Source organism: Oncorhynchus kisutch, linkage group LG5, assembly GCF_002021735.2.
Source record: "Oncorhynchus kisutch isolate 150728-3 linkage group LG5, Okis_V2, whole genome shotgun sequence".
In the NCBI taxonomy this organism is placed as follows: Eukaryota; Metazoa; Chordata; class Actinopteri; order Salmoniformes; family Salmonidae; genus Oncorhynchus; species Oncorhynchus kisutch.
The window spans coordinates 28,908,307-28,934,614 of NC_034178.2; the positions used below are offsets into that span (position 1 = coordinate 28,908,307).

General features: G+C 43.0%; 1 protein-coding gene across 2 annotated transcripts; it reads right to left on the reverse strand.

Annotated features, from left to right (window-relative positions):
- Window positions 1–8,897: 8,897 nt before the first annotated feature.
- wnt2ba (wingless-type MMTV integration site family, member 2Ba) lies at window positions 8,898–24,791 on the reverse strand. 2 transcript variants are annotated; one of them, XM_020482924.2, is made up of 5 exons: window positions 23,669–24,791; window positions 19,996–20,216; window positions 12,927–13,204; window positions 12,401–12,665; window positions 8,898–11,585 (listed from the first exon to the last, which is right to left on the reverse strand). In XM_020482924.2, exons 1-5 carry the CDS (start codon window positions 23,824–23,826, stop codon window positions 11,356–11,358), a joined length of 1,152 nt encoding a protein of 383 aa, XP_020338513.1. In that variant the 5' UTR covers window positions 23,827–24,791; the 3' UTR covers window positions 8,898–11,355. The 2 variants fall into 2 exon arrangements, with proteins under 2 accessions (XP_020338513.1, XP_020338514.1); XM_020482925.2 differs by having other exon boundaries at window positions 20,014–20,216; window positions 23,669–24,709.
- Between the last annotated feature and the right edge of the window lie 1,517 nt (window positions 24,792–26,308).

Consider the following 26,308-nt stretch of genomic DNA (forward strand, 5'->3'; position numbering starts at 1 on the left):
CAGAGGTAACTCTGGGTCATGTTCAGGAACTCCCTTTCCTGTGGCGGTCCTCATGAGAGCCAGTTTCATCACAGCGCTTGATGTTTTTTGCGACTGCACTTGAAGAAACTTTCAAAGTTCTTGAAGTTTTCCAGATTGACTGACCATGTCTTAAAGTAATGATGGGCTGTTGTTTCTCTTTATTTATTTGAGCTGTTCTTGTCAGAATATGGACTTGGTATTTTACCAAATCTTCTGTATACCACCCCTACCTTGTTACAACACAACGGATTAGCTCAAACGCATTAAGGAAAGAAATGCCACAAATTAACTTTTAACAAGGCACACCTGTTAATTGAAATGCATTCCAGGTTATTACCTCATGAAGCTGGTTGAGAGAATACCAAGAGTGTGCAAAAGCTGTCAACAAGGCAAAGGGTGGCTTCCTTGAAAAATCTTAAATATAAAATGTATTTTGATTTGTTTCACACCATTTTGGTTACTACATGATTCCATATGTGTTATTTCATAGTTTTGATGTGTTCACTGTTTTTCTACAATGAAGAAAAGAGTACAAATAAAGAAAAACCCTTGAATGAGTAGGTGTGTCCAAACTTTTGACTGGTCCTGTATGTTCCCCTTTTATATCGTAATGTATTCATATGAAGAAAAAAATCTAATAATTATGAATGCCTTTGTAACAGCTCCAGAAATGCTCACTGGTACGTACCCTAGTTTATAGAAAGACCCACCTATATTATATGCCCTAACTGTTTCGCTCTATTTGGTGGTAGGATGCGAACCAGCTTTGACATTATGGCCCACTCAATGTTCCCTTTCCCCAACACTGTGAAAGAGAGAGTCCATGTCCTAACACTAGACTAGGGGTTGTTCAACTGTAATATTTACATTTATACGTGCAATTTGAGGCTGAGAAAGTTGGCCACTTATTGAAGTTGTATTAGCTCCAGGGGTTTGTGAAAGTTACTAATGATGATGTTTGTGCTTGAACCCAACAAACTGCTGGTGAATGTTCCTCAGACTCAGGGGCAATGACAACAACAGCAGGGACAAAACACTCTCATCGGTCCCACTATGAAGATACACAAACAGCCACTTTGTCTTTGTCAGGAGAGATACACAGAGACTTATAGAGAGTGATTCCCATAACTTATTGGGCTGGAGCATGATACTTGGGTTAGGGTTATTACTTGCAACACAAAAGTGATGGGGTTTGAAACAACCCTTATCCCCTAGGTACTTGTGTAGTTCTGAAAGGATTGGATAAGCATTACGGGCAAAATCCAACTTCACACTACATACCCGCAGATGGCAGTAGCTACAGTATACTCTCAAAGCTACACTGAGAGAACTTCCTTTTTAGACCAGGGGTTGGAACAGATTAAGATTCAGAACTTTATTAACAGATTAATAAAGTTCTGAACAGGTTTGAACCCAAAAAATGTAATGGTTTATAACGTTCCTTTGTGTTCCATTTGAAACCTCTTAAATATATATTTTTTTAAACGTTTAGCTCAACATTAAATTGCTTCACCAATCAATATTGTAAATGAGAACTTGTTCTCAACTTGCCTACCTGGTTAAATAAAGGTGAAATAAAAAATAAAAAAAATATGGATGAAGTAGCTTGCTATGGAGTGGGCAAGCTATTTACACGCATTAGACAAATGAGTGTAAGGCGCAAGGTGCGACTGAAATTTTGTGAGTGGGGCAGAGAGCAACAGAGGGTGGAGGAGGAGGCTTGGCTTGAAGCACTGGGCATCTTGTTGTTATGACATTCGTTATCTGAATCAGGCCCACAGAATTATACCTATAGAGGAGCGACTTCTGTGAAGGAACTTTGAATGTCTTTGAACTTCAGAGTTGGCTTAACGTTGGGCCAACTAGCTAGCTAACAAGCTTGTGTGTGCAAAGCGGCACCAGAATTAAAATAAAAACACGTCTTACCTTTTTGAAGTTTATAAATCCAATGTGAAACATGCTACCTATAGTATCCTTAACTAGCAGTGAAAAGGTTAATCCATTCTTCTCTAATTACAAATCTCTCTCCCTAATTTCTGAATCACGTTTGTGACGTCAGTAGGCTACTAGACTTTGCTTCGGAGGGGGAAAGGGCAGGTAGCCTACACACACACTGGATAAGATTTTCAGCTGGCTGGCAGGCAGACAGGAATACGTTTCAGAGTGAGGGCTTTGCATAGGCGTTTTTTTGTGGGACTGGAAAAAAATGCCTAGAATATAAAATAACATTAACCAGTTTCTGTTCTTTTAAAATAAAGGTTCTGTTCCGGAACAGTATAGATCACTTTCGTTCTCGGTTCTGATTCTGTTCATCAAAAATGGTTATCTTTCTGTTCTGTTCCCTGAACCGGTTTCAACCCCTGGTTTGGAGTTTATTCTCTCTGGTTGGCCCTCATTCTTCTGATAACATATATAGAGATGATCGTTTGGTGTGTTCCTGCACTTGAAGACTGAATAGAATGATGTAGGAACCAAGTCCCTTTGATACATCCTTTCGATGTATTGTATATACTTGGTGTCACCTCAACTAAACCAAACAGCGCTGGAGCTGCCTGGTCTAGATGGTCAACACTGGTGGTCAGAGGTCAGAAGCTGGAGAGGAGAGGGTAAGCTGTCTGCCTCGGGGTAGACAAACTAGGGCATATAGGCTTAGCCACAAGTCTGGTCCACGATCTAAGTGCTTTAGCCAATTCCTCTGAATATGTACGCAATACAACAATAGTGAGACATGTTGGTTTAATCTGGATCTGGGGCCAGGCTAATAAGTCTCTGAATAGCTGGGAGAATGATCCCTTATTACACTACTGAGCCAAACTTAGATGTACTGTGTCCCTGGCCTGGTTTCACATTCACCACAGTTGCTGGAACCATACTAGAAAAGTCAAAAAAATCTGAGCCAGCATGATACGGTTTGTGTGAACATGAGAGTGTGAAAATGGTTGCCTATAACTGAGCAGACACTATCTTCGTATCCATCTTCGGTTCATCCTCTCTCCAGCAACAGACCGACAGAACCTCCGCCTCCTGCGTCTGACAAAAACTCGGCGAGGGACGCATTCTTGACAGTTGACTCACTAGATAAGGGTTTTTATGTGTTAATCCTCTGCCGCCAGCCCGGTAATCTCACCCGGACAGGGAGTGTGTTAATAGACCATGAACCTAGCCTGGGAGCCTTGCCATGCACGCCCCGGAAGGTCACGTATATAATACACTAAATTCCCCTATAAATCTGCCCCAGGGACCTCTCACTGGCATGGACGCTGAGCTTGCTGCTATGCAGCACTGCGGTGGGCTATGGTTGGAACGGACAGGCAGGTAAGTAATAAGCACATGGCCCAACCAAAGACAAACCCACCACCCAACTCTAAAGCAGCCTCCTAGGCCGCAGCACAGTGTGACCAGAACCGGGATATGTAGTGATTATGGGATTACATCAGTGTGGTATGATTCATATGGTGTTGAATTTATGAAATAAATCAGATCAGGGATGAGCCAACGTAACCATTAAGCAGTTCATCGTAGATTACATGCGTTAGGGCGGGCTACGAATTTGGGTTATGTGTGATATGTGGGCCTGTGTTGTCATGAAGCTTTAATTTAGGATGCGAAAGAAAAGGACTTGGACTCTGACTCTCTTTCAGCAGCTAGTGCTGATGTCACTTGGCTGGAGCTGCTGTTCTGTAGAGCACAGTGAAGACCAGTGTGTGCACCTACAAATCTTGATTACAGTTGATGGGGCTCTGCTCAGGGCCAAACTAAACTAATGAAACTGGCAGGCTGTTTTCTCAAAGACATAGGTAACTTTCAACACGTTTCCGCATGCAGTCCCGGGAGCCATTTGACAACTTCTTAAAGTAAACATACATATTTCCCTCTATTACTCAACAAAACAGATTTGGCAAGGAATGCAGAGTGAACTGCAGAATTTGTTAAAAAGGACAGATAAGGCCGTAGGCCCGCATTAACTTTTTGTAATAAATAAAGGGTAATTATAGCCTAATCATTCATCATACTGATAAAACAATTTTTTAATGCAATCAAAATTGGTGGATGATATAAGAAGTTAATACTCTATGATAATGGGCGTAGGAGCCAGGAGGATGTGGGGGACATGTCTCCCCAAATGTACGAAGTGGGTAAAATATGTTTTTTTAAAGGCCTTCACTGCTGGAAAGTGAGTCACTTCCCCTGCCCCCACTGACTGCTTTGTTCTCACTTTCCAACCTGGTCTCACAGCATTTTGTATTATTCTGTAAGTAAATCAGAACACCCATGTTACAAATTACAATTTGTATTATATGTACGAATTTGCAAAATGTACGCTACATGTGCAACAGAGCATTCTTAACCTAACCCACAATGTCTGCAGTGATCGAGCAATCAACAAGTCGAGCAGTTATTTGAATGAGTAAGAAAATTTCAGCGAGACCACTCAAAGGCTAAATCCATTAATGCCAAGATAATGGAATTCATTGCCCTTGACAATCAACCATTCTCTGTCGTGGGTGATGTTGGCTTTTGCCGACTGGTTGCGCACCAGTACACACTACCAAGTGTGCTATTTTTCAGATGTTACACAGTAATAGACTCACTGCTATTAGCTTCACAACATACATACTATGTTTGGGTGTTTGTGTTTGTGTGTCAAAAAAGACTGTCAAAGCTGTTCAAAAAAGTCAGCAAAAAAGCAAACACCGGCCACGAATGATGTGTTTCAATACCGCGTTGGTAATAAAGCATAATTTGTTCGACCGCAACTTCTGGGGTAGCTAGCTTTAGCTTGGTACCTAGCTAGCACCAATACAACCAGCCTGAAACCAATGACCAGTAGAAACTACAGTCATTTACATTATTTTTAGCAATGATTTAGGAATCCTTGTGAGTAAGTATTAGCAAGGTTTCCACTTGATGTTCGCCTATGGAAATTGAAGTTCAGTTCATGAAAATAATAGCTAGCCAGATACTTAACCCTGTTGCCCAAAGCTGACATTGTTAGCAGCCAGCTAGCTTCATCTGGCTAGTGAGGCTCGACCAGACCTATTTTTTTGTTGTGAAGCTAGCCACAATAAGGATTAGACACAATAGTGGAATTTGCGGTTTGCCTTCAAAAAGTATGTAATTGACAGTGATGCAATTGAATACAAATTAGTAGAATTATGCCATACTTTTATTTTGAAGGCGAACCGCAAAGTCCACTATTGTAGCTAATCCTTATTGTGGCTAGCTTCACATAGATGGGTCCGACCACCATTAATCAAATAAGAACTGTCTTATAAATTAGGGTTATTTTAGATAATGACACCTAGCTACATAGTTAGCTAGCGAACTATAGCTAATGAAAGAGATTATGCCCTTTTGCTATGTTTTTGGGGAAGAACATTGTTTGCATCCATGAGCTAGCTAGATTTTTTTATGACCAGTACTGTAGGTGCGCGAGACAACTTTACCAGCATCATAGCATACGTATCGATGAATCGTTGTGACATATGAAATACAAGTGATAGTGTAATCAATGTGTAATAACTACTTTAAAAAATGTACGAACGTGTTAAATTGTTATGTGACGTGCAGTCATATTTAGGTCCTGGTTGGTCAACAAGCTTATTTGGCACTTCAAATAGTGTCATTTGACACTTCAAACAGTGTTAAATAGTATATTTCTTGACACGCAAAGACCCAAAGGCGTTCCATAGAAATCCTAGTTGAGAATGAAACGACTGAACAAATGAACAACGAAACAGCACAGCAAGTAAGTGAAAGAAATAGGTTTTGATGATGTTTTACTGGTAATGAGGATATATGTAAATGCCAACAAAATAACTTTTTGGTCAGTGGTCAGTGGTGTGTGTGTGTATGTGTGTGTGTGTGTGTAACCTTTATTTAACCAGGCAAGTCAGTTAAGAACAAATTCTTATTCACAATGACAGCCTACCCCGGACGACGCTGGGCCAATTGTGTGCTGCCCTATGGGACTCCCAATCACGGCCAGATGTGATACAGCCTGGATTAGAACCAGGGACTGTAGTGACGCCTCTTGCACTGAGATGCAGTGCCTTAGACCGCTGCGTCCATGTGTGTGTGTTAACTATTTAACTGTACTAGAGTGCTTGAAAGGCCGCTAAAATTTTTAATATCGGTTATCGGTATCGTTTTTTTTTTTGCAAGGAAGATATCGGTATCGGACAAAAATGTCAATAGTTAGGTTAAAGGGTTAGGGGAAGGGTTAGATAAAATAGCTAAGGTTTGGGTTAGGGGAAAGGTTAGCTAACATGCTAAGGAGTTTCAAAGTAGATAAAAAGTTGTAAGTAGTTGAAACGTTTCTAAAATGCTTAAGTTGCCCTTGAGGAGATTCCAACTCGTAACCTTTGGGTTGCTAGACATTTGCAATATATACCTACCCATCCATCCATCCCAACCAACCACCCTACTTCCATTTTTGCCTTAAGTAAACATCTGTCTTATGTAACCATACCAAAGGTAACATATCATACTAAATGTAGTATTTCATATTTTTGTACATAATAATACAAAATGCTCTGAGACCAGGTTGCACTCTTGGTTGTTACAAGCAGTGTGAGAGTGAGAGAAAAAGCATTTTGCAGCACCAACATCATCACTAACCGCAACAGGGAGAGTAATTGTTGTTGGCAACAACAAAGAAAGTTTAACTAAAACATGTATGAATGTGAATAGACTTTGATACGTTAGAATGAACGTGAGCAACTATAAACTTTCCCCTGGCTTGTAGCTAGTTAGCTTTACAACTAACATTTATTCCTATTTAGTTGTCAGGTTTTATCTAACTAGCTAATGCTGTCTGTTTGTAAAACTAATAGTGCATGTTTTGAAGCAAAGAATACTTGCTAGCTACAGAATTACTTGCTCAATCACTGTCTTAGTCTTCAGCATAGGGTCAGCAAGGTAGCAATGGATGTGCCACCAGTCAAAAAAAGAGAAACCACCCTTGCAACTAGATGGCAGATTTGAGTGCTTTCAGCTTAGATGTCTTGAACTTCATCACAGTGATTATGGGTCATGAAGGTGTGTTCCATGTGTTAAGACTTTGTTTGGTGCCATTATGATCATGGCAGGAGAGTGACAGCCATGAATAGACAGACATGCAGAGAGGCCACAAAGCAACAGGTAAGATAGTGAGAAGTGCCTCTCCGAGCCCATAGAGTTCACAGACTGATGCTCTGTCATAGTGTGAATCAATCTGAATGATATGATTTATCTCTGATGAAATGATAGCATCTTATGTCTAGAGGGTGTACTGCATGTGTTAAGTTCATGCAGGAGAGAGGCAGCCATGATGATATTTCATTTTTGATATTTCTGGAGATTGATTCATTTCAGTTTGACCTTTCATGCATAATTTATTTATTTATTAAAATGAACAGAAAAATAAACACTAATTCTAACGATTTTTGTCACACCTGCTCCCGCTCTTCCTCCCCCTGGCGCTCGAGGGCGCCAGGATCCCCAGCATTACGCACTCAAGCCACCATCAGTACGCACACCTGCCTTCCCCCCGTCACGCGCATTAGCGATCATTGGACTCATGTGGACTCAATTACTTGTGTCATTACCCTCCTTATATCTGCCTGTTCCCAAGCTCTGTTCCCTGCTTCGGGATTGATTGTCATATGTCCATGTTACCCGTGTTCTGACACTGTTCCTGTCTTGTTCTATGTCTGTTCCCCATTAAATGTTTAACTCCCCATACCTGCTTCTCTCCAGCGTCACTCCTTACAGATTTTACTGAGTTACAGTTCATATAAGGAAATCAGTCAATTTAAATACATTAATTAGGCCCTAATCTATGGATATCACATGACTGGGCAGGGACGCAGCCATGGGTGGGCCTGGGAGGTTATAGGCCCACCCACTGGGGAGCCAGGCCCAACCAATCAGAAGGAATTTTTCCCCACAAAAGGGCTTTATTACAGACAGAAATATGCCTCAGTTTCATCAGCTGTTCGGGTGGCTGGTTTCACACGATCCTGCAGGTGAAGAAGCCGGATGTGGTCCTGGGCTGGCGTGGTTACACGTGGTCTGTGCGGTTGTGAAGCCGGTTGGATGTACTGCCAAATTCTCTAAAACGATGTTGGAGACGGCTTATGGTAGAGAATTGAACATTCAATTATCTGGCAGTATCTCAGGTCACATGCCAATTACACTCTCCCTCAAAACTTCAGGCATGTGGCATTGTGTTGTGTGACAAAATTGCACATTTTAGAGTGGCCTTTTATTGTCCCCTGCACAAGGTGCACCTGTAAAATGATCATGCTGTTTAATCAGCTTCTTGATATGCCACACCTGTCAGGTGGATGGGTTATCTTGGCAATGGAGAAATACTCACTAACAGGGATGTAAACAAATTTGTGCACAGAATATGACAGAAATAAGCTTTTTGTGCACATGGAAAATATTGAGGATCTTTTATTTCAGCTCATGAAACATGGGACTTTACATGTTGCCTTTATATTTTTTGTTCTGTGTAAAAACGGTTTTAACTGTGTATGTTGCTGGTTATTATTTAAGCAATAAGCCACGAGAGCGTGTGGTATATGACCAGCTAAGGGCTGTTCTTAGGCACGACGCAACCCGAGGTGCCTTATTGCTATTATAAACTGGTTACCGACGCAATTAGAGCAGTAAAAATACATGCGGTCTGATATACCACAGTTGTCAGCCAATCAGCATTCAGGGTTTGAACCACCCAGTTTATAATACAGTATAATAACTGTATTATAAGTGGAAAATATTATGTTAAGTTTCCAACCAACCATACAGTATGTGGAGCAGCAGTAGTAACAACCTGACACAGGGGAAGTGAGAAAATAATAGGAAATAAATCATACAGTAGCAGCGAATGAGTACAAAATGGTTGTTTAATTGAATATATCCACATGAACAGACTGGTATTCAGTACAGTATGAATGGCAATGGCCCTAAGACTGATTGGACTGTACCAGAGTATGTGCCCCTCTGCAAGGGCCCCCTTAGCCTTGTAAATTTGCCCGTTTATAAGAAAAGTTTGTCTGTAACCTTTTCTCAAAAGTCACTAGAAATTAGCATTTAAAACCTGTTTTTCAGGTTGTCAGAGTCACTCCTACGCCCCTGTCTATGATAGACTCATTTATTCTTATTGAAGGGCAACATAAAGACATTGTGTCACTTAGTGCCAAACATTTAGGTCTTCCATCCTCAACTCCCCCCCCCCCCCGAGACAATTTTAGAGTGATCATGTTGTCACTAAATAGATGCCCATTAGATATCACAATGATGGGAGGAGAATGCAGATGGTGACAAGCTGGTTATTTTAGAAGACTGATGTAAGATGTAAGCAAAGCGCTTCCCGTTCCCTGTCCACTGTATACTATATGAGATTTGGCAGGACATTTCCACAAGGACACAGTTGCACTTGCCCTTTAAAAAGATTTAGAGACCAATAAAAGCTTTTTCGAAAGTGATTAATGTGACTAATCGTTTTACAATAATGCTCTGTGAGAAAGAAAACAGTCTGCATAATATCCCCTGGTTTACACAGACTATGAAATAGATAAATAATTCCCATGTTTGGCTCGGGGGAGAGTAATGCTGTAATTAGAGGACCTACACCACGGATTCGTTGAGTGCCGAGCCCAGCGCTGACATGAGAGGGGGGAGGGGGGTGGGGGGTGGAATCTATCATAATTTAATGAATTACTCAAGAACAACGAGTAGTAGATTCAGTGAATATCACCTTGTGTGTCAGTGACAATGACAGTGTCACATGTTCAGAGATATGAGGATGGATGAGATCTGATGTGAATGACAGAAGGATCAACAAGGTTTAATATAGAACAAGTGTGGTATTTTAGGGTCCTCCCAAGGTGACAACAACACTCCAACTAACACCACAGCACAACTTGGCCCGCGACTCCCTACCGTTCTGAGAACATTATATTAAAATCACATCAATGCCCATTTGCATTTGAAAATGTTGCCTCTTTTTAACACAAACCGAAATCTCATTCATCTTACGGACGTCTTTAATAAGTAGTTGTGATCGCCACATGGACCTCACTGCCTTCGGTCAATCGTTTGTACCATTTGTTCGGTCTCGATTGGTCATATCCCGCTGGCCCCAAAGGCCCATGTGCACTTGTGAATGTTGATTTGAAAAATCAATCCGGGTTCTCAGCTCCTCTACGTCACGCAACGTCGTGGCCTGGGTTTCACAAAGTGATTCATCTCTCACAGATCAGTCAGAGCCCCACGTAGCCTACAAAACAACCCCGAGAGTGAAATGACTATGGTGTTGCGTACGGATGCATAATGAAAGTGCCCCATAGTGAAGAGTGCTAACTTGGGAGAGCAGCTAGCAGCTTCAGTAACCAGTGATAAATAATAAAGCAAGAGACGACAGCTACCGTCCATCACACCGTATTCTTTTAGGAACACGTACAATAATAGGTTGACAGGGTAACTGTCACACCAACGGGAGAGAAGACATTACGGTCCACCTCGGGCCGACGACAGTGTTGGTTTCACTTGACTCGCTTAGCAGAAGCATTTGTTTTAAATGAATTTCTTTGCTCAATATTGGGCTATATTAGTGTCCATAGTGCAGCTCTCTGGCCCGTGGTAACAGTTGGATGTTAGAGTTGAATTCACTTTCTGTTGTACGTCCATTCCGATGCCGTTTTGCCACATGATGTCCTTTTTTTCTGAAAGTTCACACTCCTAAACTACTGAATACAAGTCAGTCTTTCCATGTCCAGTGTCTCAAGCAGAGTACAATTTCAGTTCTTTACCACTTTTCATTGTAACACCGATGAAACACTGAGCAAAGTGGTCACCAGTTTAGAAGAGAACATAGTTTTAAACCAAGCAAAAACCAACAACACATACACCACCCAACAATCCTAACTCCATCTCTGGTGTGCTCACAGTATAATGTCCTGTGCTGCATTTCCACAACAGATCATGTGTAAATTATTTTCTGTAGGAAAAACTGTCCTCAGCACTTTGGAAGCAGCACAATAGTATTTCCCCAGATCAACACGATCAAACAAAAACATAAATAGGAACTATCCCCTCTCCTGGCCCAACCACTCTCTTAGACTGCCTTCCTATAGAACAGAACCATACAGTACTGCACCATCCAATCCAAATTGGGATATGGCCCCTTGGCAAAAAGTTATTTAGGATGTCACTTTAGAAGGGGTTGTCAAATGAGAACCATGCCAGAGGTAATGGAGGTCAGAAATGAGTCGGGAGTAGGGACTACATATCCCATAATGCAGTTGGCCACTGCTAGATCCTTTGAAAGGCCGGGCCTCAGGGTCAAGTTAGGTCCAACCAATCGGGTCTCTTGTGTGGCTTGCAGGTGTGAACGTCCACTGTGTCTTCGCAGTCCTTGCACTCCACGGCGCAGCACCACTTGAACTTGCACTCGCACTTGGTGACTCGTTTGACGCGCATTGTGTCGTAGCCCCGTCCGCAACACATGACCTCGCAGCCGTCCGTGCCTCTGGAAGACTTGTTGCAGACTCTCCCTGCCGTGCCCAGGGAGCCTGTGGAGAGAGCACAAGACAGACCAGCCGGCCCTTGAGTGAAGGGGTGTGAGAATAGGTGTGAGTGGAGGTATTCCCCTTGAGCATTTGGGAGTGGAGCTTAATAGTGACCACAGAAGGATTTTAAAAAATGACCCTGTGTATCCTTAGGGTGTGAATTCCTATACAATAGATTATTGCTTCACCTTGTAGTAGGCTAGGGGCGTAGCATAGCTCCTCTTCTTAACAGCAATTTACTAGGTGTCAACCTATACGTATAGGCCTAACAGAGATGAGGATAATACCAGTAACACACAATACATCCAAAGTATCATAACCAGAGCCCGTTAGCTGTTCTAGAGCACTTTGGACGCTCTGCTGAAGTGATAGGACATGAGGGGCGTGAGAGACAGAGATTACCAAGGCAGAGAAAACACAGTTGGAATTAGAGAGAAGTTAAAGGTCAAATAATTGAACTCTGAGCCATGAAGGTATGCAGGCCTTCGGCAGATGAGTCTAGGATTCTCGTAGCTGTATTTGATGCGTAGACTTCTGTATTATCTAGCGTCTGGGTAATACTTTTTACTTAGAGCAGCTAAGTTTCTGATGACAATATTTTCCCCAAGTTTGGTGATAAGTACTTAAATAAGGCTCCATACATTTTAATAATGACTAAATGTAATATTATGTTGAATCATATACTGAAATGTAATTTCTCTTCAAATTAATTTCCACTTAGACATTGCTAAAACTTCTGGGTTGTTCTCTGCCAGGTCATGTGGTGAGGAAAAAATCCTGGCCCTACCTAACATCTATAACTGCATGAGTTGACCCACCTGCTGCTCTGTCCATGAGGCAGTAGTCAGGGGAGTTTTCTACATACACCAGCTCATTCTTGGTGGTTCCCTTGAAGTCCTTGTCAGCCACCATGAATCCTGTGCCATCCTGGTTCATGGTCACCTCAATGGCCGTGTTGTACTTCTTTCGGAGGTAGTCCCCGGTCCTCCGGAAGTCCGACATGGCCAACCAGCAGGTTCTGAGGGCGCAGGAGCCGCTGACACCATGACACTTGCACTCCAGTTTCATAAAGCGCTTCACTGCCTGAAATCAAGAAGGTTGGAGAATTTCGTTAGAGGTTGAGACAAAGCCTCACCTGTGGCCAACCTAGTACACTCACTATTCATGTCTAGAGTATTTATAAAAATTCAGTTCAACAGTGGCTTAAATTGTACTAGCAATGTATGTTCTACTGTAGTAACAATGTTGTTACACTGTAGTTAAAGCATATGCTAGTGCAAGTTTAAAGGGACTGCCTGTATCAAAAAAGCTAAACGGCACCTTAACCCCGAAGCCATTGCTCACCATTCGCCCACAGCGGTTGTTGTGTAGATTCATCATCGCCCGAGCGTCTTTCACCATCCTCTCTCTGGCATCGACGAAGGCCTTGGCGAACTTGATGCCGTAGTTGATGTTGTCGCTGCAGCCGCCCCAGTCAAAGTCGCCCCTGTCGTCTCTAGCTCGGCCTCGCTTGTGGGCGTCGCAGCTGCAGATCTTGAGCTCCCCCTGGCTGCAGGCCCTGGTAATTGCATAGACCACACCCGCCGAGGAGATGGCGTACACAAACGCTGCCTCCCGGCTACCTGGGGTGATATGATGGTAGGAGATTTTGTGTAAGAAGATGTCATTGGGCGATTCCACGCCCAATGAAGTTCTCACATAGGAACTTCATTGGGAGGAAGGGTGTTTAACATCCTTTTTACCTTTGTATAAAAAAAAATGGGGAGAAAATAACGATGAAAATTGCCATTTTAGACCCTTTTTAAACCTATACATGCCTCCTGTAAGACCCTATGATCTGTGAACCATACATGATACAGACAACATCTTGGAGTCATTATCCCCCTTATAGTATTCCCTCAAATATGGAGCAAAACGGCACATTTTCACATTAATTTGTTCAACATTAAAAATATGAATATTATTGTCTCAAAACTACCCTTTTTGATTTTGCTTATTTTTTTAACATATTGCTTGTAACCATATACTCTTCAAACACTTGGCCTCAGGTTGGTTTTATATATATAAGCGAAGTCAGTCTTATACAGGCAAAGTTTGTTTTGTTGTAGTAACCATGTCGTTACACAGCAGTTGCGGTACATCATCTAGAGCAGATTTCATGCTATGAACACTAACATACGCCCAACTGAAAGCTTTGGACTTGCATAGTCCAAAGACATTGCACAGAAACAAACATGCCTATATTTGATTCAAATCTTGTTTGTGTGTGCTGTGTCCCATGCTATCTGAATGTAAACAGTGTCTACTCTTCTTGAAACTTGGAACACAGACACTGTTAAAAATGTATATAGAATGAAATATAGAGCACAAACAAATTTGTGTCAAATAGGTTTGGTTGTCTCTGTACAATGTTCGTGTACAATCAGTCCATGTACGGCAGGTTCTGCTTTCTTTTCTTAGTCAACCCTTGTATTTTTGTTTTTTTGTGTTCTGGAACGTAAACCCTGTCTTTAATTTTTGTTCATTGATTTCACCTGCGTTCGTGTCTCACCTGGTCTCATCAGCTCCCTATTTAGTTCAGTTCTTTCTGCTTGTATGGTTGTGAGGTATTGTTTGTTTTTGACTGCCTACCTGTGGTTGACCATTGCCTGCCTGTGACCACGATTCCTGCCTTCTGCGAAGGCTTAATAAACATTTGCCGCGCCCTGCCTGTGAACCTACACATTTTTCTCCCTGAGTATTCATTACAGAATACCTCACCTAAAAACGGAATGGATTCAGCGGAGCTAGAGCAGTGCCTAACCCAGCAAGAGGAGCGTATGGAGGAAATCTGCCATCTTCTCCGCCAACCTATCCCTACTCCTCCGATGCCAGGTATCGTAACCCATAGCCCTCCTTCGTTCATACCCATGCCCAGAAAATATGACGATTCACCTGGGAAATGTCAAGAGATTTCTGATTCAATGCAGCAAATACATTAAGCACAACCCCACTAACTTCGCCACCAACAAGAGCAGGGTGGATTTTGTTGTCTTTACTCACAGGCAAAGCCCTGGATTGGGCCACCTCCATATGGACTGCCGACAGCACAGAACTCGGATCCGAGAGCCATTTCTACAACCTCTTCAAAGAGGTATTCGATCACTCTCCCTCCGGTCGTCAACAAGAACACAATTCAGCTGCCGAGTATGCCCTCGAGTTCTGCACCATGGCTGCAGGGAGTGGATGGAATGAGGCTGCTTTTTCTTACCGTCTACCGAAGAGGGCTTAACTTCTTAAGGTATAGGGGACAGCATTTTCACTTTTGGATAAATAGCGTGCCCAATTTCAACTTCCTGCTACTCATGCCAAGAATATAAGATATGCATATTATTAGTAGATTTGGATAGAAAACACAACCGTTTCTAAAACTGTTTGAATCATGTTTGTGAGTATAACAGAACTTATGTAGCAGGCAAAACCCAGAGGACTGACCATTCAGATTTTTTTCTTTTTTAGGTCTCTGTCTGTTCAGTGAGTTCTCATTGGGAAACGATATTTCTTAGGCACTTGTTTGCAGTTCCTACCGCTTCCACTGGATGTCACCAGTCTTTGGAATTTGGTTGAGGTTATTCCTTTGTGCAATGAAGAAGTATGGCCATCTAGGAACTGGGTAACACTGTTGAGAGTTGCGTAAGACTTGAAAAGTAGCGTTGGTTTGTTTTCTTCCTGTATTGAACACAGATAGACCCGTCTTCAATTTGATCAGTTTAAAAATACCTAAAGTTGTATTACAAAAGTAGTTTGAAATGTTTTGGCAAAGTTTACAGGTAACGTTTGAGATACTTTGTAGTGACGTTGTGCAATTTGGAAGCTGTTTTTTTCTGGATCAAACGCGCCAAATAAATGAACATTTTGGATATATATGGACGGAATTAATCGAACAAAAGAACCAATTGTGATGTTTATTAGAAATATTGGAGTGCTAACAAAAGAAGCTCGCCAAAGGTAAGGCATGATTTATATTTTATTTCTGCGTTTTGTGTAGCGCCTGCAGGGTTGAAATATGCTACTCTCTTTGTTTACTGTTGTGCTATCATCAGATAATAGCTTCTTATGCTTTCGCCGAAAAGCCTTTTTAAAATCTGACTGTTGGCTGGATTCACAACGAGTGTAGCTTTAATTTAGTATCTTACATGTGTGATTTAATGAAAGTTAGATTTTTATATAATTTTATTTGAATTTACCGTGCTGCATTTTCCCTGGCTTTTGGCCAAGTGGGACGCTAGTGTCCCCTATCCTAGAGAGGTTAACAGGGAACTTCAGGCGGAGCTGGCCTGTAGAGTAGACCTTTAGGATTTAAATCAATACATTCGTATGTTCATCTACATCGGCCACCTCATCGCCGACCGCTGAAGAACTCTGCCACCCAGGAACCCGAAACCTTCTCTTTCCATGATTCTGTCCGAGTCTTCCAGAGCCCATGCAGTTGGGCCATGTTCCTCTCCCGTAAATCAAATGTCAAAAGTGGATCCAAGAAGGGCTCTGCCTATACTGTGAAGGGAAAGATCATCTACTCAGCCATTGCCCTGTTCGCCCCCCACGGAGAGATGAGAAGGGTCCCCTCGCTGCCATGCAGGTATGTGTGTCCTTATTTCTAAATATCTCCTAGAAGCAATTCTGAGTCCCAGTATTAATAACCGGGAAGGGGGTTACCAAGTACTTAGAAGGCTTGATAGATTCGGGAGAAGCAGGTAATTTTATTGATCACCAGCTAGTACAAGAGCTTGACATTGATCTAACACCTGTCAACCCTCCCTTAAGAATTAACACCCTGGACGGGCAGCCATTGGGCACGGGCTTCATCACGCACTTGACACAGAGCGTCACCCTCCAGATTGGAGTTTCCACACCGAAACCATTAATCTCATGGAACTCTCATCCCCAAACAGCCACTCATCCTCGGACACCCCTGGCTTTGTCGTCAAGACCCTGCCATCTCGTAGCAACAAGGTGAACTATTGTCCTGGTCTTCTACCTGCTTCTCCAGTTGTCTCAGCTTACCCTGCAGAGCCACCACCATTGATGACTCTGCCTCGGGAGTGCCACCCACCATACCATCTGAATATGCCCAGTACAGCAATGTCTTCAGCAAAACCAAGGTCTCCACTCTGTCACCACATCGTCCAGGAGACTGTGCTATTGACTTACTCCCTGGAGTGTCCCTACCGAAGTGCCATGATTACCCCCTATCTATCCCGGAAAATGAGGCAATGGAGAACTACATTGATGAATCACTCAAACGGTTGAATTCGTCCTTCTTCTTCCCCGGCTGCGTCCAGCTTCTTCTTCATTGGAAAAAAAGACGGTGGTCTCCGTCCATGTATTGATTATCATTCAATGAATGACGTCACGGTCAAGAACCATTTCCCTCTTCCTCTGATCCCAGCGACCCTTGAACAAGTGGGCCGCGACAACATCCATACTAAACTCGACCTGCGAAGTTTATATAACCTTGTCCGTATACGTGAAGATGACGACTGGAATACGGCCTTTATCACCACTCAAGGGCACTATACATACCTGGTCATGCCATACGGCCTTACGAACGCCCCCACCGTCTTCCAATCCTATATGAACAAAGTTTTCCAGGATATGATCAACTTTCCAACTTTCCAGGATATGATCAAGCGTTCTCATCGTCTACGTTGATGACGTCCTGATTTACTCCTACTCCCTGAAGGAACACATACAGCATGTGCAAAAGGTTCTTCAACGGCTCCTTGACCATAACCTTTATGTGAAGACTGAAAAGAGCACCTTCCATGTAACCTTCCTCATCTTCGTACTGACACCTGGAGGGGTCTGCATGGATGAGAACAAAGTCACCGCCGTCAGTAACTGGCCCAAATCCACCACCGTTAAGGAACTCCAATGTTTCATTGGGTTCTCCAACTTCTATCGCCGGTTCATTCGGAACTTCAGTTCGACTGCCACTCCCCTCACTGCCCTTACCAGCCAAAAGACCAAGACCCTTCAATGGACTGATACCGCCCTGACTGCGTTCAACAACTTGAAACGCCTCTTCACCTCAGCTCCTGTCCTTCGCCAACCTGATCCGACCCTTCTTTTCACCCTGGAGGTGGATGCCTCTGAAGTAGGAGCCATACTCTCTCAATCGGTGGGAACACCTCCCAAATCACATCCCTGTGCCTTCTTCTCTTGGAAGTTATCCCCTGCTGAGATGAATTTCGATGTGGGGAACATAACTCCTCGCCATCAAGCTTCAACCTTTGCCAATCCCTCACAGACCCTGGTCCCACATAGATGTTGACTTCATCACAGACCTTCCTGAATTCTCTGGTAACACCACCAACCTTGTCATAGTCGGCCGTTTTTCAAAAATGTGTCGTCTGGTTCCTCTTCCTCATCTACCTAAGGCCATGGAATTGGCGGAGTGCATGTTCCAGCAGGTGTTCCATCTGTGTGGGATTCCAGAGGACATCGTCTTTGACCGTGGGCCCCAGTTTGTCTCCCGGGTGTGTTGAGCCTTCTGTGACCGACTGGGGGTCGCCCTCAGCCTCTCCTCCGAGTACCACCCCAGACCCAGGGGCAGACAGAACACCTGAACCAAGAAATAGGGAAGTACCTCTGCCATCAATGTTCTGGCTCTCCACACGACTGGGGTCGGTATGTAGCCTTGGTTGAATATGCTCAGAATTCACTCATGCACTCATCCCTCCGCCTTACTCCATTTCAGTGTGTCCTTGGTTACCAACCCTCCATGTTTCCCTGGGAGGCGGAGACTGGTACTGGCCCAGCTGTCAACGACTGGTTTCCGCATTGTGAGCGGGTATTGGAGACCGCTCACTGGCATCTGCAGGAAGCCTCTAATACCTAGAAACGCTTTTCCGACAGACACTGCCGACCTACACTACTCTTTCACCCGGACAGCGTGTGTGGCTCTCTACCAGAGACATCCGGCTCCGCCTCCCCTGCAAAAAGTTTTTTCCATACTTTTTTTGGACAAAGATAAACCATCACATCAACCCTGTCATGTACAGCCTCCAGTTACCCCATCAGTATAAAATCTCCTCGTCCTTCCATGTGTCTCTGTTAAACCAGTCACCTACAGTCCTCTACAGGATGCCGGCTATTACGTGGGGGCCATCCTTCATTCCAAACGCCTGAGATGTCGCATCCACTACCTAGTGGACTGGGAAGGTTATGGAGCTGAATACTGGTCCTGGGTCCCCGACCAAGACATCCTTGACCCAGAGATGATTCAGGCATTTCACCATAACCGTCCGGATCGTCCCGCTCCCTGAACTTGGGGCTGACCCCCGAACAGACCCACTGGACATCAGCCTTGACACTGGGTCAGTCCACGACCTTGTCGAACCAGCCTGCCGGACCTCGCCCCCGAGGTAGGCGTCCGCCTCTGCTCCCCTGCCCGCCCGCTCCACCCTCCTAGGTTGTCAGGAGCCTCCCTTAGGGGGGGGGGGGGGGGGGGGTACTGTAAGGTTCTGCTTTTGTTTACTTAGTCAATCTTGTGTTTTTTTTCTATTTGTTCTGGAACGTAGCCCTGTCTTTAATTTTTGTTCATTAATTTCACCTGGTCTCATCAGCTCCCTATTTAGTTCAGTTCTTTATGTTTGTATGGTTGTTAGGTATTGTTCGTTTTTGACTGCCTACGTGTGTTTGACTATTGCCTTCCTGTGACCACGATTCCTGCCTTCTGCGAAGGCTTAATAAACATCTGTCACTCTTTAATTTGCACAGATGGCAGCTTTCTCAGTCACTAGGTATGTTTTCATTTGAGAGGAGAGCAGATTCAGGGTTATTTGGTCTGCTTTTCCCACCCACCTCTAGTTTTCATTCCTCCTCACGCAATGAACCAGAACACAGGCAATATGTCAGGGAGTACGGCTTTGTCTGCCTGCCAGAAACATCTACCCAAATATTTACATCTCCTATTACTGTTTAGACATCACCCTTGTGGATCACTCTATCTGCTACTAGTTTTCGGAGAATATCCACTTTCTCCAACCCTTCTCATTCCTGGAGAAGGTGAAACTAGATACATTTACTTGCACACAGTCTCTCTGGGTATTGTACAACTGGAAATGACAACTAGTACGTTCTCCTGTTACCTTATTGGAGAGGGGAAAACAAAGAAGACATATATGGAAGGGAACTGTTGTATTATGTGTTGAGCTGAGATATACATAGCTATACCCTTAAGGCTTGAATATGAGTAAGTCTAAAAGGCAAGGAAGCGGTCCCTCACAATGTTCTGCTATTGCCTACAACCACCAATGTGAAAACTTGTATGTGTTGAATCAGATTAATGTGGTGAATCTTACATCCAAGATGCAAGTGATTGAATACTGAACACACAGAGAGAGAGATGAACACACTGAAACAGACTTACTGTGCAGCATGACCCTACCAAAGACAGTGTGGTCTCGGTCCAGCGTGCTGCAGTTCCAGCGATGGTGACGGAACTGGTGCTGGCACTCACGGATCCACTCCTTGGCACCCTCCCCAATAGACTGCATGAGATCCGGGTGGCGCTGGCACAGCTGGCGCTGCTTGTTCACCAGGCCTGGAATGTTGTCACAGATCACCCGTGCACCCAGGGCTCCAATGTACCTGCAGATCAGATAGACAGGTGCATTGTCAGTAGGCCAGTAAAACTGCCAGGGCCTATTGTTGTGCAAAAGCAGTCCATAAAAAAAAAAACATGTTAAAGAACAAGATACACTACATGACCAAGTGTATGTGGAAACCTGGTCGTCGAACATCTCATTCCAAAATCATGGGCATTAATGTGGAGTTGGTCCCCCCTTTGCTGCTATAACAGCCTCCACTCTTCTGAGAAGGCTTACCACTAGATGTTGGAAAAATGCGGGGACTTGCATCCATTCAGCCACAAGAGCATTAGTGAGGTCGGGCACTGAGGTTGGGGGATTAGGCCTGGCTCACAGTCGGCATTCCAATTCATCCCAAAGGTGTTCGATGGGGTTGAGGTCAGGGCTATGTGCAGACCGGGCAAGTTCTTCCACACCGATCTTGATAAACCATTTCGGTATTTACCTTGCTTTGTGCATGAGTGCATTGTCATGCTTAAACAGGAAAGGGCCTTCCTGAAACAGTTGCCACAAAGTTGGAAGCACAGAATCATCTAGAATGTCATTGTATGCTGTAGCGTTAAGATTTCCCTTCACTGGAACTAAGGGGCATAGCCCTGAACCATGAAAAAAAGCCACAGACTATTATTCATACTCCACCAAACTTTACAGTTTGCACTAATCATTGGGGCAGGTAGCGTTCTCCTGGCATCCGCCAAACCCAGATTTGTCCGTCAAACTGCAAGATGGTGAAGTGTGATTCATCACTCCAGAGAACATGTTTCCACTGCTCCAGAGTCCAATGGCAGCAAGCTTTACACCACTCTAGCCGACGCTTGGCATGGCTGCTCGGCCATGGAAACCCATTTCATGAAGCTCTAGACGAACAGTTCTTGCGCTGACGTTGATTCCAGAGGCAGTTTGGAACTCGGTAGTGAGTGCTACGCGCTTCAGCACTCGGTGGTCCAGTTCTGTGAGCTTATGTGGCCTATCACTTCGTGGCTGAGCCGTTGTTGCTCCTAGACGTTTCCACTTCACAATAACAACACTTACAGCTGACCGGGGCAGCTCTAGCAGGGCATACATTTTACAAACTTGGAAAGGTGGCATCCTATGATGGTTCCACTTTAAAAGTCATTGTCTATGGAGATTGCATGGCATTGCGCTCAATTTTATATACCTGTCAGCAACTGGTGTGGCTGAAATAGCCGAATCCTCTAATTTCAAGGTGTATCCACATACTTTTGTATAAACACTACCGTTCAAAAGTTTGGGGTCAGTTACAAATGTCCTTGTTTTGAAAGAAAAGCTATTTTTTGTCCATTAAAATAACATCAAATTGATCAGAAATACAATGTAGACATTGTTAATGACTTTTGTAGCTGGAGACGGCTGATTTTTTATGGAATATCTACATAGGCGTACAGATTTGAAGTTAGGTCGAGAAAGATGTGTGACAAGTTATATTCTTCAAGAATCAATGGGTATTCATCATTAATTGAATTGGCGATTGAACCGCAGGAATTCTATACAAAGTATGCATTTAACAATTCTGTCCCACTTCATTGTCAATCCCACGCGGTTACAGATGCCATAAATGGTACATCAGAGGACAGTGTTGTTTATGAAATGTGAGACCGTCAGATGCTCTTTCACAGATAGGAAAGAATCCACACAGTTAACTAGGAGAGACTCCTGAGACTAGAACAGAAACACAGAGTGCAGTGCAGCAGCCATACAGTGTGACATTGTCTCCTGTAAACTAACTCTCCCTCTCCCTGCGACGACCGGACATCATTACTGCCAGGCTTAATCACAGCTACATTATTTGTCGTGCCACCGATACAGAAACAGAAAAGTGTTTCCACTCCTGTTATGGTTGTCGCCCCCCCCCCCCCATAAAAAATCTGCCTCCCTTCCCTGCTGCCTGAGTCTAAGCAATAAAGCAGAGCAGAGGCACACAGTGTTTACTCTCTCCATAGAGAGAGTAGAGAACTGAGCCAAAAGACCCTGACTGTCTCTACGCCTCATACTTAGTTTGGAGAGAGGACAATCAATCCAGCACACCAGAAAACACACTACTTCTTATCTGAATAATCACAACCATGTTGGAAATAACCCCCGGACTATATAAATCATGATTAGATAAATATGTAGATCCTTGGAGAGATCTACCACGTCTCCCCGCTCCGCCTCACTTCACTGTCTAATTGCACTTCTTTTTATAATAATATTTTGTGAGACAGAGAAGCTTTTTCAACAATACCACAGGGATATTTTTATGAAAATATCAATTTCTAAAATGTCTCACATAAAATGTAAAAAAAAAAAAGACGTTTTTTAAATGTTTTAATGTATGTGGTATTATCGTGGTTTGGATGATCAACTATAAGAACACAACTATTTATTTTTATTTTGCCACTAGCTGAAAGCTGGTTTACCATGTTCTGTGCAGTAAGATTGGAGTATTGTGGCATAAGAGCAGTGTTTCACTGCCTTTATCACTTCCTTTATTCACCCTTGGTTCTTACCCTCAAGAGAAATCATCAAGGAACACTTTTTCTTGCACCACTGCCTGCACCTCACTTCTAATGTGCAAGATTGATAGTGGAAAGTCCCTGAGTCCATGAATCTTCATGAACACCAGACAGTGTGCTGCTGTTGGTTGATCTCACTTGATAGACTATTGATGTTATAAAACTCCTTTCCAGACACATTCCCCCCTGTGGCTGTTGGAATTGGAGCCTGGCAGCAATTTCTTCACAAGTACCAGCAGGGTATAGGTCTGACTCTAAGGTGTGATGGAGGTATTGACTACAAAGGATTTATTGTGTTAAACTATTCTTGAATTTGTTTGCCACATAACTGATATATAACTTTAAGTTATTTCCCAATCTCCTGCATTCCTAGGATAATTTGAATCTCGAATCTTGGGGGTGTGGTACATGGTCATTATACCACGACTAAGGGCTGTTCTTATGCAATACACAATGTGGAGTGGCTGGATACAGTCCTTAGCCGTGGTATATCGGCCATACACCACAAACCCCCAGTGCCTTATTGCTATTAGAAACTGTTTACCAACATAATTAGGAGAGTAAAAATAAATGTTTTGTCATACCCGTGGTATATGGTCTGATATATCAGGTCTTTCAGCCAATCAGCATTCAGGGCTCAAACCACCCAGTTTATAATTGTCGATTTAATCCATACTTTATAGCATATATGCATTAGGCCATATGATTTCTCCTAATTTATATTTTGTACTCCTAAATAGCCAACATTAATAGGCCTAACTTTTGTAAGGTCTTGGAACGTCTTATAATTAGCTCATTAAGAGAACTGGTCATCCCAAACTACTGGAAACTCATATCTAATCTTGGATGTCAATGACTTCAATTATAGATGTAATCTTGGATAGAAATGATAGGATTATTTCTGCAGCATCAAGTGTATATGAAAGACACCACTCACCACCAAGAAGAATCTGCTCTAGGTGTGAAGATGAGAAGCAGCAGAATAAAGGTGAAGTATATCCTTGAGGGGTGTCGGGATAGTATCCCATTTCGAGACCCCGTCCTGTTCCTGGAATATCCTCGGGTTTTGAAGAAACAAAACATTTCTAATTTCATGAACAGACGGCATACAACATATAATAAATGATAAAAGTCCTTGGCGATGGTTTGCTGATCATCATTGAGGGAAACCTGTCTATCTAAAGAAGTTGAAACATTCTATCCATCCAGTTTCAAAAGGCTAATTTGATGTGTCAGTTCATTGACGCCTTGAAAATGTGTTTTCTACGTGTGCATCTCTTATTTATCGAGTCAGTGCTTATCAAAAGTCGGTCTAGGAAAAGTAAATCGAATGAAGACACATCTTCTGAGAAACTGTCCCAAATGTCCAAACAGATGTTCTGTTGCCAACGATAACTATTTCCTCTGCTGTTGCGTGTTCTTTTGTAGCCTAGGCTATTTGTTAGACATTCGACGTGAATAGCAGGTGAAGCTGAAAAAGTTGCCAACCCAAATACAGGTATACCAGACGCTGAAAAATGATGACACTGAAAAAAGTCAGTCACTCATCTGTCCGAGGATGAGACAGATAGCTACTCCGCGCTCCTCTTCTCAGTCGGGACTGAAGATGCGCCGCAGGAAAAAAACACTGCACCAGCATGTCAGCTGTCCATGCCCCCCCTCCCTTTGTTAGACAATTACAAACACTGGTATGTGCACGGTGAGGTGAGGGACTTCGGTATATTTAGATATCGGCATGTAAAAGTTATCTAGCCTACATAGCCGTTTAAATATTGGTGATCCCCATATTGGAAAGATTTTGACACCCTCATTGACTGATGACAAACCGTTTCGATGCGCACTATGAGGAAAATTACCCAAATAGGTTTTTCATCTCAATTACTTTAAAAAAAAATACCGAGTCATATGGAACTAAAATAATTAAGGAATCGAACTATTTCTTATGCGAATAGGCAATAATTTCCCGTATTGTTCCTTTACACGCACTATAACAATTAAGAAATAGTAACAGAGCATGTATGATGTGGCTCCAACCAAATGAAAACTGCAGAAATTAGTTCAGGAAATTATGGATGACAGTGGTGATATTCTAGTTTCATGTTGTGTCACATCCTGACCTTAGTTCCCTTTTTATGCCTCTATTTTAGTTTGGTCAGGGCATGAGTTGGGGTGGGCATTCTATGTGTTGTTCTATGTTTTTGTATTTCTGTGTTTGGACTGGTATGGTTCCCAATCAGAGGCAGCTGTTTATCGTTGTCTCTGATTGAGAACCATTCTTAGGCAGCCTGTTTACCCACTATGATTTGTGGGTAGTTGTTTTCTGTGTCTGTGTTTACCATACAGAACTGTTTCGTTTTTTTTCTTCATTTATTTCTCTTGTTCTTTTGTATTCTGTGTTCAGTTTAATAAATATATTATGGACACTTACCACGCTGCTCATTGGTCCGATCTCTCCTCGTCAGAGGAAGAAGAAAATCGTTACATGTTGCTTGGTGTTGGTGTCCTTTTCATCCAATTGCCCTTCATTTCCTTTGTCCACCATTTCCCTCATGAAACACAGCCTAATACATCAATGTGTATTATCTAAATACATGTCAATGTAAGAAACAGCCCAAAGGTTTTATATATTTCACTGCTTTCACTGCTGTTAAGCCCATAAAAAAAAAAGTACTATGAGGACCACACAGCTGGGACCACACAATCTGTAGTTTATTTTAGGAGATAAGTTTGCACATTGGCACACTGCTTAGGCCTATCAGATGTATCTGTGAAATGACCAATCAAACAGAAACGAGAGAACAAACAGAACGTTATTGAAACCGTATTGTACAACAGTGAGTGCACATGCAAGAGCACAGACATAGCGAAAAGGGTGGTTGTGAGCTTTCCAATGAGGTGGACAACTCCCATAAATCACATCTACTGATGTTCTTGAGATGACGTCAACTTTCCTTAACTAGATGTTATGTTTCGTACATAGTGTTGTAAGCTATGATGTGGGAGTTAAACAGGTATGTGACTGGAGTTTCATTGTGTCAGCCCAGCAAGCGCTGGAGAAAGTTTCGCTTGGGGCACCTTCAACTATGAGAGGTCAAGCTTTCATGCTTTGACACATCATTAACCAGGAACTTGGTATCTCCATAGTGATAGACTGAAAGACCTCATAATCTGTCCCAGAGGTTGGTTGGCTGTTTCAGCACATGTCTGGCCTGGCCTGCCATTGGATCTCAGCTGGATGCCTTTGAGAACAAATGGTTGCCACTATCTGGCCACACTGCAAAGGACGGAAGTACAAGGTCTTTCAAATATATGATTTTAAACGCTCTATCGCTTACCCTAAACCTTAAATGAACCTCACCTATAACCTTTATACTTTAGAACAAACATCTTATGGACTAGCATATCAATTGTGATGCCGTAGTAAATGTTTTCCTTTGAAGCATGACAATCTTGAATCCCCTTGACAACGGACCTTGGTCCAAACGTTCATGTAGTCGTGTCTATATTTGAAGAGCTATTATTGTTTGACGGTAGGAGATGCTATAGTTTAGGGGGAAGAACAAGAGAAGTTGACCTT

Excerpts from the sequence above, each read along its gene's own strand:
- wnt2ba (XM_020482924.2), bottom strand. The coding sequence starts at position 23,826 with ATGAAATTAGAAATGTTTTGTTTCTTCAAAACCCGAGGATATTCCAGG. Across the intron at positions 13,205-19,995 it reads TGGTAGGGTCATGCTGCACA|GTAGCCGGGAGGCAGCGTTT; the intron begins GTAAGTCTGTTT and ends ATATCACCCCAG. Across the intron at positions 12,666-12,926 it reads ACAACCGCTGTGGGCGAATG|GCAGTGAAGCGCTTTATGAA; the intron begins GTGAGCAATGGC and ends TCTTGATTTCAG.